This window comes from Martes martes, assembly GCF_963455335.1.
Source record: "Martes martes genome assembly, chromosome: 1".
Classification (NCBI taxonomy): domain Eukaryota; kingdom Metazoa; phylum Chordata; class Mammalia; order Carnivora; family Mustelidae; genus Martes; species Martes martes.
In genome coordinates this window covers 146423173-146442150 of record NC_137888.1, presented here as the reverse complement: position 1 = coordinate 146442150, position 18978 = coordinate 146423173, and the positions used below count along the sequence as shown (strand labels likewise).

The 18978-nt window shown below is 45.5% G+C and overlaps 1 protein-coding gene across 3 annotated transcripts in view; it reads right to left on the bottom strand.

Annotated features, from left to right (window-relative positions):
• Positions 1–342: 342 nt before the first annotated feature.
• Positions 343–18978, bottom strand: part of SEC22C (SEC22 homolog C, vesicle trafficking protein) — a 29535-nt gene continuing 10899 nt past the window's right edge. The window contains exons 2-7 of one of the 3 annotated variants that reach the window (XM_080824797.1): positions 16379–16587; positions 13765–13928; positions 11715–11894; positions 9297–9415; positions 7453–7518; positions 343–788 (exon numbers count right to left, since the gene is read on the bottom strand). In XM_080824797.1, coding sequence (XP_080680923.1) covers positions 714–788; positions 7453–7518; positions 9297–9415; positions 11715–11894; positions 13765–13928; positions 16379–16560 — 786 coding nt within the window. In that variant the 5' untranslated portion in view covers positions 16561–16587 and the 3' untranslated portion in view covers positions 343–713. Of the gene's footprint in view, positions 789–3349; positions 5157–5558; positions 5743–7452; positions 7519–9296; positions 9416–11714; positions 11895–13764; positions 13929–16378; positions 16588–18978 lie in introns of those variants that run through there. The other 2 variants (XM_080824796.1, XM_080824798.1) reach the window with 2 other exon arrangements.

The window sequence follows — 18978 nt, the reverse complement described above, 5'->3', positions numbered from 1 at the left end:
TTTCCAAGGTCTCTCCTGGACCCATGATGGCATTCCAGAGTCTAGGCATTAGTGTTAAGGACTGAGGCGGCACCCCTGTCCAGACACTGGACAGGAGGACCTGAATTCCACTTCTCTCAACATCCCCCCTCCATTATGCCAGGCCCACCTCACACTCTCTAGGAAAACAGACCTGTTGCTCAGAATTTTTTTTACACGAATACACGCACATTAATAAGCACCTTGGGTTTATTCTCCTCTCACTTCTGAAGCCACCTTATTTGATTTATATATACATAGTATATAAATGGCTAAACAATATTCTTTACATACGTTAACACGAGTTTAGGCTTTACTAGTGTGTGAGAGTTTGTTAAAACATAGCCATCATTTATTCAAAATAGATCTTTGTTATTACATGAAAACAGTAAGAAGCTTGTACAACATGGACAGCAAGCATTCAAAATGAAGATGTGAAGTCAATGGTTTTGCCCTGGCTAAATCAGCCTCCATCTTTTATGCTTTAAGTAGAAAAGTCTATTAAATAGAATAGAATTCTAGGGGGTGGGGTGGGGAGGTCAAGTCATATGAATAATTCATGAAATAATACTTCTGATGTAACCCCAGAATCACATGAGGGTTAAAGAAGGGCATATGTACCAAGCACAGGTTAGAACAATGGATTTGATCATTTTACCCTAAATAAAAGGCGCTCGTGGGCAGCAGCTCTGTCGTCAGTACACATGGCCAGATGTTTCCATATCCTGCCATTCCCAGATCACACTGACGAGCCCTTTTCCACAGGTTTCCTGCCAAGACAGTTCCCCAGAAACAGGTCTGACATCACTGCTTCCCCGATGGGAGAAGGTGGGAGAATCAGAGCTCTCATCATTTGGGTGGGGGACAGACCCTGAGGTTTGGTTCAACCCGCAGAACCAGCCTCCCTGGGTCCTGGAGACCCCAATGCCAATGGTACCAAGAGCTCTGTGACTGGAGGGCAGGAGGCAGGTTCAAGGAGGAGAAAGAGAAGCCTCTACCTTTCTAGAATGAAAGAATGAGTCCATTTACATTGCAGTCTCATAAAATGCCCATTTCTGTAAGAAGACACAGCCACACCGTGCTGTGTGAAGCTTGGACCTCCTTGTATCAGGTGAAGGCTTTTCTCCTCCTGCATGCGACCAAGGGATTCACCCAGCACTCTCCTCTACTAGGCTTTTATCCTCCTGCTAGCATGCAGGGGGAGCAGGCTGTTCCCGCCACTGCTCAGCGGAGGACACCGAGGCCTGTGGGCATGACTTGCCCCTGCCAGTGCAGGGCTGAGTAGAAGAGTCAAGCCGATCCCCAGGCCTCCCCCATGTCTCACAGGCACATCTCCTCTCTCTTCCTCCACCATGGACACAGTGCGCAGTGGAACTTCTCTGTACCTAGGCAGGATTCTGTGTGGGAACGTCTGGAACGTGAACCATACCAGAGCAGGGGTGCACATCTATCCCCACAAACACTCCCGTGCCTCCTGGTCCTCACCTGTGCTGCTCCAGGCATGCATAGCAGCAGGCTCCTACGGGCCACCCATCCCCCATATTACAGTGAGGGGTTGATTCCTTCCAGAAACAGCAAATAGCAGCCCTGGATGCAGCCCCAACCTGCCCAGAGGCAGCTGCTTGAGGGCCCCCCCGCTCTGTTCCCTACCTGCGGCCCGCTTCCCATGCCCCCAACGGCCGGCCCTGCTGGGTGTCATCTTTGACTGTGAGCAGTGCTGAACACCCAAGTGCTCCTCCCCACTGAGCGTGGACTCCCACATGTGTGCTGAAGCTTCTAGCAGCACAGAGGGAGAGGGCTGGGCCTCAGGGCAGCCCAGCAACTACAATCAAAGATGGCTTTCTCATCCCTCCAGAGATTCCAGGTTCAGCCTCTGTGTTCAGGGCTGGAATGCATGGGACAGACATGGAAAGCAGCAGAGGAGTCCTGGAGAATGGGGGCACCTAAGAAAGGAACAGGGAGCTCCAGAGGAGGCAAATGTTTGAATTTCAGCACATTCTTGACACGCTTTGGCCTGCTCCTTAAGGAACTTTAAAATGGTGGGCCTTGCCTCACCATGCCTGCAACAAGAGTTCGCAGGTAACGGCGGGGGGGGGGGGGGGGTCGCCCCAAGCCTGAGAAGCAAAACCAGGAGCCTCTGGTCACATTCCTCCTGCTGCCGGTGGTGGGGCCTCCTGTACTGAGAGGAAGTGCCAACCCAAATACGCCCCCGACTGTCTCCAGCCAGGAAAAAGAAACTCAGGAATGATCCTCATCACAGTAAGGCTAGCCTAGGGAAATGAAAACCAGAGTCTGTGCATTTCTTTGACCAGCATACCCTTTGGGCCTTGGCCCCTTGGTTGGGAAACCCTGGTCAAGAGTGCTGAGCCACATTGCCAGCCCAATACAGTAGATGGGAATAACGTACTCCGATGTTCAAGATCTTGCAGCATCTGATCCCAGAAGGCACTTTGAAGGTGTGTTTTCAACATTATTTCATCTACTCCCAGATCTACCCCTGGGAGGTCAGTTGGGCAGGTAGTATTTTACCCCTGGGAAAACAAAGTGCTAGAACAGCAATGAGTCTGTAGGGGAGTGAGGATAACTCCTGCAAAGGGGCAGGGAGTAGCTTTCTGGCATCAAGGATGGCACAGCGGGGTTGGGGGGGTACGGGGAGGCACAAAACTCCAGGCCTGAAGCAGCCTGGGATTTCCCTTGGACAATATCCCCAGAACTTCTTTCCTATCACTTACCTCTTCCTCCAATAGAGGAAGCTTCTTTCAGCTGAATTCTAGTTAAACAATGTTTATGTACTGTTTGGCTAGGGCATCTTTTCCCTTTTGTTTGCAAAAACCAATCTCAAACCCCATGTAGATGCTAATTGATGACAACCACTTTCAACCAGGGGTAGATAACATCCCGGCTGCTGCAGAAGCATTCACCAGGAGGGACTTCTCTTCAGGGATGGTTCTCTACTGTCCGCTGAATGTGGATCACAGGCTCAGACCCCAAGAGCAAGAGCATCTGGGGTACAGGGCTACACGGCAACACCAGTAACACAGGGGCTCAAAATAAACAACGAAATAAGCCTACAATTCACTTGTAAGCTGTTCTTATCAACTTTTAAAGCCCCCCCCCCCTTTTTTGGTGCTTCTAATTTACAAGGATTTGTCTCCCCTCCTTGGTTTTCCATTCTATTTTACCATCTCTTCAAAATTATGTCCCAGAAAGCCTTTAGATGCACCTGCTGGGTATGCAGAAAATCATGCAGATGCAGAATCGAAGGAGAGACAACAATGAACTTGACATCTGAGGATAGTGCCAATATACCTCTCACAGCCAGATATTGTTTGATTAAAAATAGAAAATTGTATTATAAGAAAATAAAATGACTGCAGCAACATTTTCCCAACAATTTCCAGTCACATAAACTTGTTTTTCTTAAAGTGACATCAAGGTAGCTCAGTGGCAATACACTAACAGTAACAACCAACCACAACTGAATTCCCTAAAATAATATTCTTGCTTTCCCCCACATACTCAATAACTCTTGAAATGGTTTCCAACTTTTTAAAAACTATCAAAGTAGGATTTCTTAATTTATCAAGACCACATAATTCAACCTTAAATCCCATGCAATTGCCGTTGAGCTATTCAGATTCCAGATCTCTACCAAGAAGAATTCACAGGGCAGGCTCCCAAAACAGTCTCCTGAATGGTACTGGACAACCCAGGCTGAAATTTCTGGAGACCTAAGGGACTTTATTCAGAGCCCCATTTTGGAAAGCTGTGATCAATCAACTATTTTGAAAATGAGACAAGAAAAGTAACTTTGCAGAGCACAGGGTTAGTTATACCTTGATGAAGCTTTAAAAAAAATTAACACCTACTTAACTCCTATTCATAAAGAATGAGGTCCTCGATCTAATTAAGATGACTGGGAAAGGTATAAAGGAGTATTAATTTGGGAGGGCTTCTGGGAACAGGGAACACGGTCAGGCATTGCTCATCATTAAAATGACGGGTACCCAGCTGCCATGTACAAGGCTGATGACAAGAGCATTTTTGTTTGTTTGTAATGCCCCCTGCATCTATAAAGTGCCACTACGTGAATCCAGTCTGTGGCCCACTGCAGAGAGTCCTGAAATTCTCAGGCTTATAAGCTCATGGTCATGCTCACGATCTATGATCCAGTAGCACTGGTTACTCAATTTCTAAAATACTCAAATATGCCCTGAAAATAAAAAAAAAAAAAATTTCCATACCCACGCAGCTCCACCACCATAAAAAGTTGTAGATAAATTAAATAAATTCAGCTTTCTTAACCATTTTCTCAGCTTAAGTTTACCCTTTCCCTAAATGAAGATAAGTTCAATTTATATCCAAAATATATTTAAATATTCTAAAGGTACCCTACTGGACCCAAGTTATCAAAAAATGTAAACAAAATTTATCTAGCTTATATTTCTGAGCCATATTTTAAAATTTTTAATTCACCCTGTATTGACCCTCTACGAGAAACTAATCAAGTCACATTTAGACTGAAAAGCTGATTCGGGTTTTCAAGTGGTTCCTCAGAGACAACTGCCAGTTACTAAAACTAGTGTTATTGGATCTTGTGGTTTATTGCGTCATTCTATTGAAAAGACCAAAACAATTCTGTTCTGATCTTCCAGTAATGCTCCTTGGGGGGTGAGCCCCCAAATTCTGCTGTCCCAAGGAGAGATGCTGACCTGGAGATTCCGCTGTAACGCTCAGCACAAAGCCAAGCCTGGGTCTCAAGCCACCCCCTGCCTTCCACTGCACCTGCTCAAAATCCCCCACTGTCGCTCTCCACCTGGCTTGGTTGAAGGGAACTTCGAGGGTGAAAATTTGAGGTGAAGTGGAGAAGCCAGAAGGGAAACAGAGATAACCCTCCTAAGAAAGCCAAAGGATCCATTCGTCACACAGAGTCGCCTTCACACTCCACAGTCGCACTGCTTCTCCTGAAGCTGCCTGGTCAGTATCTGATGTGAAGAGAGAGAAGCCACCCCGATGTGAAAGAGGATTTGCCAGACATTCCGCAGCCCATGCAGGTATACGTTGCCCAGGCAGATAAAGAGCAGCAACAGCACCACCTTCCTAGTCCTGGCTGGACTGTAGAACAGGTACAAATAACACTGAAATGACACCAGAAGAGGCAGTCCAATCAAAGACGAGGAAACAGCCACGGGTCAGATGCAAGAGGCACGTCTTGCACCTGCACGCACGCGCACTAGCTTATTAAACCGAATTCACTAAGTGCAACCTGGACGCACTGGGTGAGTTGCTGGTAATCACTGGATGAAAGTGGAGATTCAGAAGACAGAAGAGAAGTGACATAGATATCACAGGAGGAATGAAAACACGACACTCTTTAACACATTTAAGAAATACAGAGGGCAATGCCCTGGCTGTGGGCTGTGGATAAAGAAGAGATGCAGGTAAGGGGAAGAGAGCCAGGCCAAGACACCCCAACGAGGCTGACTGGCCTCCAATTAAATTCTTCCTTCAGGGGAGTCATGACAGGCAGGACAGCACGTGAAAGGAGCCATCTTTTATCATTTGTTTTTTCCTGAGTTACAACTACATCAGGGACCAACGTTCCCTAGACATCCCCCTTATCATGTCTTCAAAAACATTTCTGCACCAGGGAAAGTCTCACAGCCAGGAGAGCGACCGGTATCTTGTATAGGGCTATCACAGAGAAAAGAGGCCATTCCTATTCTGTGAAAGGTAAAAAGTAGCTTTTTGGTTCAAAGTTGAAAAAAACAAGAAGCACATTTTCAAAACCCAGAGCAATTCAACAAAGGCTTAAGCTCCACCGGGTGGGGGAGAGCTCCCCATTGAAAGAGCTATCCAAGTAGGAATATAGCTGAGATAACAAAGGCCAAGGGATAAGACCCTGCAGCCCTGAAATGCAGGCTCTGAGCACCTCAAATGGCAACACCCAAAGCTCCGGAGACTTGATTTCTCAAAAACGAGTGCATTTTCAGTCCTAGGTTGAAAATTTCTTTTGGAACAATCATGTCCTTCTTAAAAAATAGACCATTCTAGGGGCGCCTGTGTGGCTCAGCGGGTTAAAGCCTCTGCCTTTGGCTCAGGTCGTGATCCCAGGGTCCTGGGATTGAGCCCCACATCGGGCTCTCTGCTCGGCAGGGGGCCTGCTTCCTCCTCTCTCTCTCTGCCTACTTGTGATCTCTGTCTGTCAAATAAATAAATAAATAAATCTTTAAAAAAAAAATAGACCATTCTAGGGGCGCCTGGGTGGCTCAGTGGGTTAAAGCCTCTGCCTTCAGCTCAGGTCATGATCCCAGGGTCCTGGAATCGAGCCCCACATCGGGATCTCTGCTCAGCGGCGAGCCTGCTTCCCCTCTCACTCTGCCTGCCTCTCTGCCTACTTGGGATCTCTCTCTGTCAAATAAATAAATAAAATCTTTGAAAAAAAAAATAGACCATTCTAGGATGGATGCAGAAAAGAGAAAAGAGAGGAAGTATCATGAGAACAGAAACTTTAATTGAAAGGAAAAAAAAAAAAACAAAGAAACAAAAAAGCTTAAGAATGTAGAGAAAGTACTAAAGTCCTCGCCTTTTGTGGAGGATGAGGAAAGAAAATTACAGTCAGGTTTTTTACTAGAATGAACTCTGCCTATAGGGGATTTGAGAGCTCCATTTTACTCCACCCCTTAAGTATGACACTTACTTGACACAAAGCTCACTATTAACGTTGCAATGTTCATCTCATTTCCTAAGGACAGATTTGAATCAGATGGCATTACTATTAAAAACAATTTTTGGGAGGGGTACCTGGGTGGCTCAGTTGGTTAAGTGTCTGCCTTTGGCTGGGGTCATGATCTCAGGATTCTGGGACTGAGCCCTGCATGGGGCTTCCTGCTCACGGGGAGTCTGCATCTACCTCTGTCCCTCCTCCCACTCATGTCCTGTCTCTCTCTCTCTCCCTCTCTCAAATAAATAAAATCTTAAAAAAAAAAATTTTTTTTTAACCTAGTCCTGGGTTTAAAAAAAAAAGCACATATAAGTAGTGGTTACTTCTGCAGAAGGACAAATCTATACTTGGAGTGCCCTGACTATAAGTAAGACCCTGCTCCACATTAGTCAGGCCCAACCTAATCCCCACAGCAGTCTCATCCCTCCCTTCTTGGGAGTTGAGTCCAAATTTCTGGCTTCTGTTCAGCCATTGTCAAAGGCTCTGTGGCCTAGGGCAAGTGGCTTTCCCTTTCTGAGCCCAATATTCTTCCTCTGTAAAATGAAACAACTGGGCATGATGGGCCTAGGGTCCCTCCAGTAAGGACCTAGTCCATGACATGCCTTGGTGGAACAAAATCACATCTAGAAACTTGTTGATGATTCCAAAAGAAGAACAAATTAAGTCCATGGAGTTCAACCAATTCATCAAAACATTAATGTTTCACCCACCTGGAAAATACAGGCTACAAAAGGAATAAGAAAAGCCAGAATATTTCCAATCTCCTCATGGGCAACCTAAAATATAAGAAACAAATACAAGAAAAGGAGTATTCAGATGAATGGCAACACTAGGACATGAAGCCCTTCACACCTCATTCGCTCTGGTATGGTGGATAATACAAAATCCCTGGCTGGGGGAGACATAAGTCCCCGTTTATTTACCAGGGCAAGGGTTGGCATGCAACTGTTTTCAACAGCCTGGGTGTACCACGCGCCCTCACATCCCTGTGCTTCTGTGCTAAGTGCCCAAGTTGGATTGCCTCCCAACGCCACCACTTCTCAAAATCCTACGCTTCTGTCAGCACTCGGCTTTCCCTAACTCTGCACACCCCCAGGTACCGCTACCTCCTGAGTGATGTCACCACACTCTACCACCTTGCTGGCCAGGCACCTGTTCTAGTGTGTACAGACGCTTGGTAAGTATCAGGGTGTGAATAACCATGAAAAACAAGAGTGGGAACCATGGCACACATTGGCTACAGACAGGATATGGTGACAGGAGGTCACTGCTGCCTCTCTTCACACAGGTGAGCCTACATTAGTCTCCTGAGACCCAGCCTCAGCTGTGCTTTGGACTGTGGCTACCACCATCATGGCTATGAGCATTATGGCTCTATTTTTAAAAGTAGTGTCTATCTGCTTATGCCTACAGTGATTCTGTACTTCTTAAAAAGTGTTTTAAAGGGCGCCTGGGTGGCTCAATCATTAAGCGTCTGCCTTCAGCTCAGGTCATGATTCTGGGGTCCTGGGATTGAGCCCTGCATCAGGCTCCCTGCTCCACGGGAAGCCTGTTTCTCCTTCTCCCACTCCCTCTGCTTGTGTTTCCTCTCTCACTCTCTCTCTCTCTGTCAAATAAATAAAATCCTTTTTTTTTTTTAGTATTTTTTATTTATTTATTTGACAGAGAGAGAGCGATCAGAAGCAGGCAGAGAGAGGGGGAAGCAGGCTCCCTGCTGAGCAGAGAGGCTGACGCAGGGCTCGATCACAGGACCCTGAGATCATGACCTGAGCCGAACGCAGAGGCTTTAACCCACCGAGCCACCCAGGTGCCCCTAAAATCTTTTTTTAAAAAAGTGTTTTAAATACTTGAAATTTAGAAAAAAAATGTTTTAAAAGTACTGAAACAGAAGGTTGCTTTGATTGGAGCACGCTGGCAAATCAGCTTCCTGGTGCTGCAGCTCTCCGACAAAGACACAGGGAGAGTAGCAGCTGCATGATAGAAATAGAGTAGGAGGAACTTTTCCCAGTGGAACACAGCCTGAACCTCAAAGTTGTAGAATCAAATTTGCTCTTGAGCCATCGGGCCCCTGGCGTGACTCCTGGGGCTCCATGGATGTCTCCGTAGCACACTAGTTCTCACCAGCTCCCCCTTGGGCTTCTGAGGACCACAGATACAAAAGAGCAAGTCTCATATTTGTTCAGCCAACTATAAAGAATGGACTTTAACATAAAAATCATATTTTAATTAAAAAATTTTGAAATCTTAGGGACGCCTAGGTGACTCAGTTGTGAAGCGTCTGCCTTCGGCTCCAGTCACGATCCCAGGGTCCTGGGATCGAGCCCCAAGAGCTCCCTGCTCAGGGGTAAGCCTGTTTCTCCCTCTCCCACTCGCCCTGTTTGTGTTCCCTCTCTTGGTATGTCTCTCTCTCTCTGTCAAATAAATAAATAAATAAATAATCTTTTTAAAATAAATTTGAAATCTTTGTGCATAACAACCTTATAAGTGAAGTGGATCTCCACCATTTTCTTCCACTATAGGTCCTTCAATGTAAAGTACAATAAAGAAAGGTTACCTGTAAAGAATGTTCTGCGAGGTGAATCCCACGGATGAGATTCAGAGCAGCACACATGATGTTGAGAATAAGCGAGAGGACACCCAGGGCTGTCACTGGTTCCATTCGGAAATTAGGAGCTTCACAATTAAAAAAAATAAGTGTCTAGTGAACATAATTTCTATATGAAAGAAAAATAAACAGAGACATTAACTAGACCTCCACTAATGGCAGGCTCAGTATGTTAAACACAGAATTACAAACGTATTAACTAAAAGCAGCTGCTGTTAGAGAGCAAAAAAGGCAAGAAATGAAGGACAGAATGGATCTGGGAATCCGAAGTGAGTTCTTCCAGAAAGAGGTCCTTCTCCGAGGAAGCACAGGTTTTTCAGGGCCTGATTTTCTCTCTATTTAAAGCCGTGGTTTTCAGCCAGGGGTGATTAACCCCTCAGTGGACACGTGGCAATGCTAGAGACATTTTGGGTTGTCAACACTGTGAATAGGGTGTCAGTGGTATCCAGTGGGTAGAGGCCATGAAGGCTTCTGAACATCCTACAACACCCAGGACAGCCCCTCACAACGACAGATCATCTGGTACAAAATGTCAATATGGCTTAGATTGAGAAATCCTGATTTAAAGCAATTTATGCCTTTATCTGTAAACTGGTTGTCAAATTCTGACAGCATTTCTATCATATACTTCAACTCTCAAATTCTAAACAAGGACAGTATTCAGTGTCTCCTGTGCTTCTAAAGTAATTCACAGCAAATGCAGTTTCTTAAATTCTAAAATAACTGGGAAGAGGAGGGAAACATTGATTATTTGAGCTATAAGCTGTTTCTGGAACTCTAGAACAAATGATCATTCTCTCTTCAAAGACATCTGCTAAGACTGATTCCAGGTCACACAATTAAATGGTGACTCCCTCCCACCCCCATTCTCTTACTGTGATCTTTTAAAATCATCCCTTCTTGTCCTACATTTCAGACACACACACACGTACAAATATCTAGCCACAACCCTACTGATGCCTGTTGTTAGTGTATTAGAGTTTCCACCGAGCTATCAAAGTTCCTGTTAGAACAGAACATGCTACCTGTAAAGATTCTAGCCTCGGGACAATAGGGTGAGTCAAACCACTGTAAAATGTCCTAGAAAGATAAGCAAGTTGACATTTTCTGGATTTGCTTCTCTTGTCTAAGTGGTTAAAAAACAAAACACATATTACAAAGTTATCCCATCTTTACATAAGGCAAAAGAAGAAGCTTGGGGCTCAAATGCCCCATGCTATGAAAGTTAATTCCATTCCCAATATAAATGACCACTTACTGACTGGCATGAGAGCCAATCCAGGAAAGTATTGGTTGAAATAGATTAAATCAAAACACAAAGGTAAGCCAAAAATGTCAACATTTTTAATACACCACTTTTAAATTTCAACCAATGAGCTCAGTATAAAAACTGTTAAGGTAATTAGACTGTTATAGTGAAGACAACTCTATCTTTCAAAGAAGGATTCAGTTCTTACACCACTACAGAAGGCTTAGGATGTAAATATACCCTTTAATTAAAAATTGGTTTGTGTGTAATTGTAACAAGGGAAACAAAACAAAAAAAAAATCATGCCTTGTTACATGGTAGGTATTTAGTGGCTAATGGTGTTAATGCCAGACCATGTCACAGAATGCCAGGGCACTCAGCTCAGTAAACCACAGGGACAGATGGACGCCCCCAGGGCTCACGGGGAACCAGACAATGAGCCTGCTATCATCCCTATGCCCTTCCCTCCCTCCGTTAAAGGCGTTAAAGGGTTTCTCTGAGGAGATTTGCAATGCTGCACTAAGTGATAAGATAAGGATTCCCTGGGGCGCCTGGGTGGCTCAGTGGGTTAAGCCTCTGCCTTCAGCTCAGGTCATGATCCCAGGATGCTGGGATTGAGCCCCGCATTGGGCTCTCTGATCAGCGGGAAGCCTGCTTCTCTCTCTCTCTGCCTCCCTCTCTGCCTACTTGTGATCTCTGTCAAATAAATAAATAAAATCTTAAGAAAAAAAAAAAAGATAAGGATTCCCTGTCAAAGGTAAAAATAGAAAAGAGAGAGAGAGAAAGAGCATGTATAAATCTACACAGTTTAATAAGTAACTTCCTTCATGTTGAAACTTGTAGACTTCACCCCAGTTAAGGAAACAATCTGCCAAGTCACTCTTCTGAACGTCATCATGAGTTGCCCACTCCCGCAATCAATTTGATATCGTAAGAGTCAAGTGTTTTCTAACAGTCACCTGCAAACAGGATCAGTCCATATATTTCCCCACATATTTCATCACCTACCCCTCCAAAAAGCCTCCGATTTAAAAAAAAAAAAAAAAAAAAGGTCAATGTCCATTTGAAACACCTAACGTTTCATCTTCATCAACACCAGAGCATAGCTAACCACTTACCAGGCTCCAAGTGTATCTGTGTGTGACCATTCATTATTCCATTTGCCACATCAGTGTCCTCCAGAGTGAGGACCACTGGAGGCTGGAACTCCAGCTCCTCCTGAATTTTTTCCAAGCTGCTCTCCATCTGAACACAACTTATGTGGTTAAAATGCCACTTCACTTTCTGAATGACACTGTCTGCAAAAAGAGAGCAACTCAAGTTAAGCAGCTGCACGGGAATGGATCTCATAGAACAATACATACAAAATGAAGTTCACATTTCTAAGCAAGCTACTAAGTCAGCCAGAGTGTCGAGACATACCTAACAGTCCAACGACTACTACATGTCATTACCGGTCTCATCAATCTCTTCAGTGCATAATACTTAAAATATGCATGTCTACAGAGAAGGCAATGATGCTCTCCAGCATCTCAGCGATGAGGGAGTCAAAGGATAGGGGCTTGAGTCTTAGCTCAGCCACTTCTGATAGCACAGTCCAGGGCAATTCACTGAAATGTTTCAAAGCTTAACAAGGGAAGACAGTTATTCTTGAACTAATTACCCCAAAAAAAGGCATATGAGAAAAAAATTACAAATAAATGTGATTATATAAGCTAAGATTCTATATTTGAAAGGTATTGGTTTTAATTATTGTATTTACCTTAGTATTAATCCATTACCAAGTTTTAGTATCTGAAGTAGTTTCAAACAGACTGGCAAAGCAAACTGATGCATAAGGCATACACAGAATAGCTACTATGATATTCTTCCACTCAGCAGGGGCACGCATGACGCTGGGGAAGGGTCTGCTGTCAGAGCTCGCACAGCGCTTTAGCAGGAAGGCACATGCAGCGCCGAGGCGGGGAGAAGAACAGAGTCCACAGCTGCTAAGGGACTGACAGCCAAGGGACTCCACAGCTGTGGTCTGTCTGGGGCTAGCATGCCCTCTTTACAGGAAGAAGCAGGGCTGAGAGCAGCAGTGAACAAGGTCTCACAGGGAGACTTGGGGAGAACCTTCTGTCTGTGTCACAGGTCTGCCAGGCAAGAGGCCTGTGTCCCAGACACTTCCCCAGCACCTCTTAGGTGACAAAGAAATGCCAGCTGGTGGGCCACATGAGGGGGTCTGAGGGCTCTGGCAATAGTTTCAGAAAGCGACACTTCTCTGCACCCACCAACTGCTGCCAGTCCCTTATTCGAGAGCATCGCGGAGACAGCAGCAGTCTACACAGAGGCCACAGAAGGCCCCCAACTCCCACCTCAACTCCTGTTCTCCCGAGAGCTCAGGATGACTTGACTCACCTGAGAAAAACAGAGCATACGCTGTAATTATCAAGCCTCTACAAGGCCTCTGCGGCAACGCCTAGGAAAAAACTACCCTCTTTCAGAGCAGTATTTCTGATCTCTGAGTGGAGGCCCAGTTTTTCTTATTTCCAAATGGATGCAGACCAATACTCTGATAAAAAGCAATAAAAAGACTGCAGGAATGTCAAATTACTGTATGAATTTCTAAACACTTGTTATTCTCACTTTCTGTACCTACCTCATGATAAGGGAACCACCCTTTGAGTAGTAACTCTAGAGCAGGGAGAGGTTAGCAAGTCTTCTTAAAGGGCTACATAGTCAATATTCTCAGCTTCTAGGGCCTGTGTGGCCTCTGTCACAACTATTCAATTCTGCTGGTGAGGGACAAAGCAGCCACAGGCGACGCGTAAAAGAATGAGCGTAGCTGACTTCCACTTTTTAAAAAAAAACAAACCAGGCACCTGGCTCTCGGACCACAGTTTGCTGACCCCTGCTTCAGAGGACTATGAGGAAAAACCGAGATGGGTTTCACCATTCCCCAACCCTGCCTCAGGCTCTGAGGAGATGGGAAGCCAGCACTAAGCCCTGAAGCTTTCAGGGCCACGTCAATCACGGTGAAATCTCAGGGGAACAGGCTGACCTCCAGTGACATGCTACAGCACCTCCAGAGGTTTTCCTTGATGGCCAAAAGCCAAATCTAAACCATCAGTTCGACACACACAATGCCATAAGAGAGAGCAATATATAAGAGAGAGGGTTACAAACCGAACTCGAGAAAGGCGTACGGCCTGGAGGCCAGGCCAATACAGGTGGTATCATAGGAAGCTGTGAATTCCCACCACACGGTCTCCAGGAAGCAGAAGGCCATGGCTGCTGGACACTGGCGGGAGCAGATAGCCATGCAAGCCACATCCCGCAGAGAAGAGAAACTGAAACAAAGGGGCAACACCTGCATTAGTGGAGGGCCGACCCCTGTATTCCTGCCCCACACCCAGACACAGCCATGCCCGCGCCTGGCACCTGCCTGGCCTTGAGCAGCCTGGTAGCTGTTCGCTGCGCGTCTACTGTCTCTTCGGCTGGGCCTACCTGGCACTTTGCCTTTCTCGTCCTTCCTCTAAACTAGGGAGCAGCTATTTGCCACTGACACTGTGTGATGGCTCTTTTTGATTCCTGCATGAGGGATGCACGTTCCACTAGGCAGAGGTAGCCTCAGGCTTCTCTACGCCTACAGCGCAAAATCTTCTTTAACCGACACCGATAGCTTTCTAATGTTTCATCATCCTGGCATCCTGAAACGAAGCCTTCTTGGGGGCAATTCATATATATTCACGTACACACAACTGCTAGATTTAGTTTGCTAATGTTTTATTTAGGACTTTTGTGTCTAAGCAAAGGAAGAGTGGCCTGTAATTTCCTTTCTTGCACTGTCTCCATCTGGTTGTGGTACTGGGGTTATTCTGGTCTCATAAAACTAATGCAGGCTTTTCTCCTTCTTCCACTACTTTTCAGACTATCATGCCACCATTTCAGGTTCTGGGGACTCAAGTTCTCTCTGTGGTGTCTACTGACTCCCACTCATTGAAAAATAGCTCCTTTGGTGTTCTGTAATTTTTGGTGAGAGGGACCAGTGTGGAGCTTCTTTTTTTTTTTTCCTGCAAGAATCTCTCAAGGACTGAGTTGTGGCACACACCTTCTGGAGAAGCTTTCCATTTGCTCTGATCAGCTACTCCAGGAGTGTCATCAGTCTGGAACCGATACCAATCACTGAACCTTGGTTTAGACTTAAACTCTAGTCCCACATGAGGCACAGAAGCAGGGTTCCAGTGCCTTAGATGAGATTTTGTTTTTCCTTCCCATTCAAAGCCAAGTAGAGATGAGCAACTCTTGAACTGGTGGGTGGCTATTTCCCACCTGTCACCGTTCCACCAGGGCTGTCGCCTGACCAGGCCTTCCTCATGCCCGGGTCTTGTTCCTACGCCTCACACAGCAGACGCCCACAGGCCTCTCCCTTTATTTATGCGTGCTGAAACTCAGGGCCTGAGTTGATCCTGACTGGTTCACCAGGAGCCTCAGTGTCAGCTCACACCCTTAGCACCTTGATATTCTGTTCCCCGTCACTTCTGGGACCTTGGGAATTCTTTCTTTCGAGCTCAGCTACACATTGAAAACAATTTCTCATATACATTTACCCACATTTCAGGATGTTTCTGGCAAAGAGTTTTTAGGTTATACTGTTCTATCATCTTTTTATAATTGGAAGTCTCTACATAAAAACTTTGTCAATTAAAAAAAAAATAAAAGGATAACCTCCTCCTTATACAAGGAACTTTCCAGAGGGCTTACTTAAGTCTGTCTAGGGTGGGTATTTCTATTTGAAAGAGGATCCCTATTTGTAGGCTGACTGTGTCTCCCAAAAAAGATATGCTGAAGTCCTAACTCCCAGGGCCCGTGACTATGACCTTATTTGGAAACAGTCTTTGCAGATGCAATCAAGATAAAATTAGATTATAACGGATTAGGGTAGCCTCCATCCAATGACTGGTGTGAAATTTTGTTACAGAGACAGAGGGAAGAAGGACATGTAACCAAGAAGGCAGAGACTGGACTAACTCTTCCACGGGACATGGAATGACAAGGACTGCCAGCAACCACTAGAAGGTGGTAGAGAGGCATGCGAAGGTCTTCCTTAGAGCCTCCAAGAGCCCATGCCCCTACCGACACCTTCATTTCGGACTTCTGGCCTCCAGAACTGTGAGAGAATAAATTCCTGATGTTGTAATTTATTAATGGTAACTGTGGGAAAATATTTCAACTCCTTAACTATAAAATAAGCTATAATACTGCTCATCCGTATGGAAAAAAGCAAGCCTGTTTCATCTGTGAAAAATAATAGTGAATATTTAATCTAAAATACAAATGAGCAGAACATTTTACATTCCAGTTTTCACAAAAGACTGCTGAAACACCCAGAAAGTCCTTTGAAGTCACAGACCTTTTTTTTTTTTTCTTATCAGAGAAAAGTTTTCCTATTTGCAGTCCAGCACCAAGTTCCCATAGGATGTTAGATAATCAGAGCATAAATGAGGAAGGGACACAGAGGAAGGTGGTTTCAGGTACAGCTCAGTTTTTGCTCCTGAGCGCCCGGAGCCCACACACTAACAGAAGGGCAAGAGTAGGAGCAGCAGGCTCCATGGGGGGCAAGGGGGGGGCAATCACGCTCCCCTAATTCTCTGGCTGTAAATTCACACCACCTCAGACCAGTATCTGACAGCAGACCCACTCATGACACAGCATGTGATCACCTAATGTAATCCCCACACATGCTTCAAAGTAAACCAAAGTTTGCAGATGTTCTGAAAAAGTGAGCATGCTTGCTTACTGTATATTGAAGTCACATCCTTCTGCAGAACCTCTACCTGGGTACTGGGCCAATCGCAAGGCTAAAGTCTTGAGCCGTCTCCGGCATTCCAGAAAATCTTGGGTGTGGTAAAAGTCAGTGGAGGCGGAGAGAGGCAGTCCATCCCTCACCCTCACCACACAGGCAAAAAGGATCATAGACATGGTCTGCAGGGGAAGTCATGAGGACACCTGAGGAAAGCAAGGTCATCTTGTTACTGAGGGCAGATGATAGTGACAGAAACATCCCTGTGCCTGAAATGTCGTTCTGGTGGTTTCACCCTCACCCCCACTGGAACTGCAGATGTTGCCTGTATTACTACTTTCCTGGCCTCTACTGCTATGTTGCTCCCTATCTTCCTCCTTTGTTTTCCTTCCTGTCGCTTCCTCACCTGTAACCCTGCTTTTCCTTCTAATGAATCTCTCCCCTTCCAGAATGAAACCAACTAGGATGAGGGAGAAAGGAACAGAAGCAAGGAAGCTGCACCAGAAAGGCTCAGGAGCAACAGCAACGACAGGTGGGTAGCCGGGACACGGGGAGCAAGATGGCCCCAAAGGGACTGGAGGCACCTGACCTGGAAGCAGTAGGGGTGGGTTCCAGTGCCCTGTGCATTTCAGGTCACCTGGGGAGGCAGGTGTTGAACAGTTTAGTTGTCTTATCCTCACCTGTGGTAGAGGGATTCTGATCATCAACCTGAGTTGGTGGTGGGGAGAACAGAAGGCAAAAATGGAACTGAAGGACAGAGTATGTCCTCCTGTATTTCTGCAAACATCTGATACCAAGCCAGTCTTCAAAATGATGACTGAGTCCCTACAGATGGCTAAAGGAAGTCATTTAGCAAATTATATTACAGTGAGATCCTAAATATTTGGTCACGATATGTGGGCACTAGTAAGAGACCAAAGGCTTCTGAGCCCTCATGGTGCCCTTGGCAAATCAAAACAAGGTGCTTCTCAGGGTGGAAACAGCCTGGACCAGTTTGCTAGCAGAGCCTGGCTAGGTTTTAGCCCCAGCCGTTAACTCTGCAGGTGCTGGCACAGGGCATAACCTATACACGCAGGCTATGGTAGCCCCACCACCAGGGATTAGTGAGGCGGCCACCGCAGCTTTAATGGCTCTTTCCATGCACCTACACGTCCTGTTTCCCAGACTGGGTTTGTGAGGTCCTCTACCTGATAGGCTGTTAATAGGTACAAATGCTGGTAGACTTTCCTTTCAAAGAACTCCAAAGATGTAACCTCATTTGACCTCTCACTTCCTATAAGCAGGAGGAAAGGGGTACCCCTCTGAGGCACACTCTTCTCTTCACCTCTGTGGCTTGATGTATTCTCTGCCTGTGTCTGCTACTCCTCTGATCTCCCCATATCCAAGTCCAGGTCAAGGACTGTCTCCAATCCACCCTTTCCGTGAAACCTTTCGCAGACTTGTCCAGCCAGAAGTACATCTACTTATCTCTTTGTTCTCTATTTTAGTAATTTGCATTTCCATTACCTAAGTGTAAGTTCTAAGAATAAAGACCATATCCAGAATGGATAACCGAATTCTTACTCCCATTTTACCCATGAAGAGACTGCAGTGGTATAAAAACAAGAGAAGGCAAAAAGAAAACTTAGTCTATAAGTCAACAGATCCTACCAAGTCCATTGTCCCATCTCCCCACATATACCATTGAGGAATAAAAATGTGAAAAGCCGGGGCGCCTGGGTGGCTCAGTGGGTTAAAGTCTCTGCCTTCGGCTCAGGTCATGATCCCGGGCTCCTGGGATCGAGCCCCGCATCGGGCTCTCTGCTCGGCGGGAGGCCTGCTTCCTCCTCTCTCTCTCTGTCTGCCTCTCTGCCTACTTGTGATCTCTGTCAAATAAATAAATAAAATCTTTAAAAAAAAAATGTGAAAAGCCCCAGGAAAAATGCCTCCACACACAAAAGTGCTAAGTCCCCAGCACGGCTAGCAGGGCCTGGCCAATGGCCAGAAGGCCCTGTAGGCTGTACCACGGCTGTTTGGCCAATACTGAGACCGAGCACCGAAGAGGTCACCAGGGCTTGGATGTATGGAGGCTAATCTCATTACCTTCTTATACTTTCATGAATGTTTGAAATATTTAATTTAGAAATAAATTTTTAAAGATTTATGGGCACAAATCCCTGATAGAGACAGGGGAAGACTAAAAGATCAGTGTGAGACTAGGACTTGGTGGCGAAACAAGAACCACAACTTGCTTGTTACCTTGATAACAGTGTTATTTTGGTGAATGCAAGGTACAACCATTCTGCAATGCATATAGACAAGTGTTTAAGAATCCCTGTAATGAAGATGTTTCTGAGCACACTACTTGATAAGAAAGAACAACTTCAACAAGAATGCTAGGCCAAGATTTAAAGACGCTGAGTACTCCTCCCACCCTCCTCACTTCCCCACCACCAACCTAAAAAAGGAGAGAGAGAAAGAGAAAGAGAGAGAGAGAGAGAGAATATGAATCCATGAAATACCAAGAGAGTCAGAGACAGGACAGAAACACTCCAAGGCAAAATAAGAAAGGTACTTTCTAGGGGCCGAGTAAATTCTGAGCTCTTTAAGGGAAAACA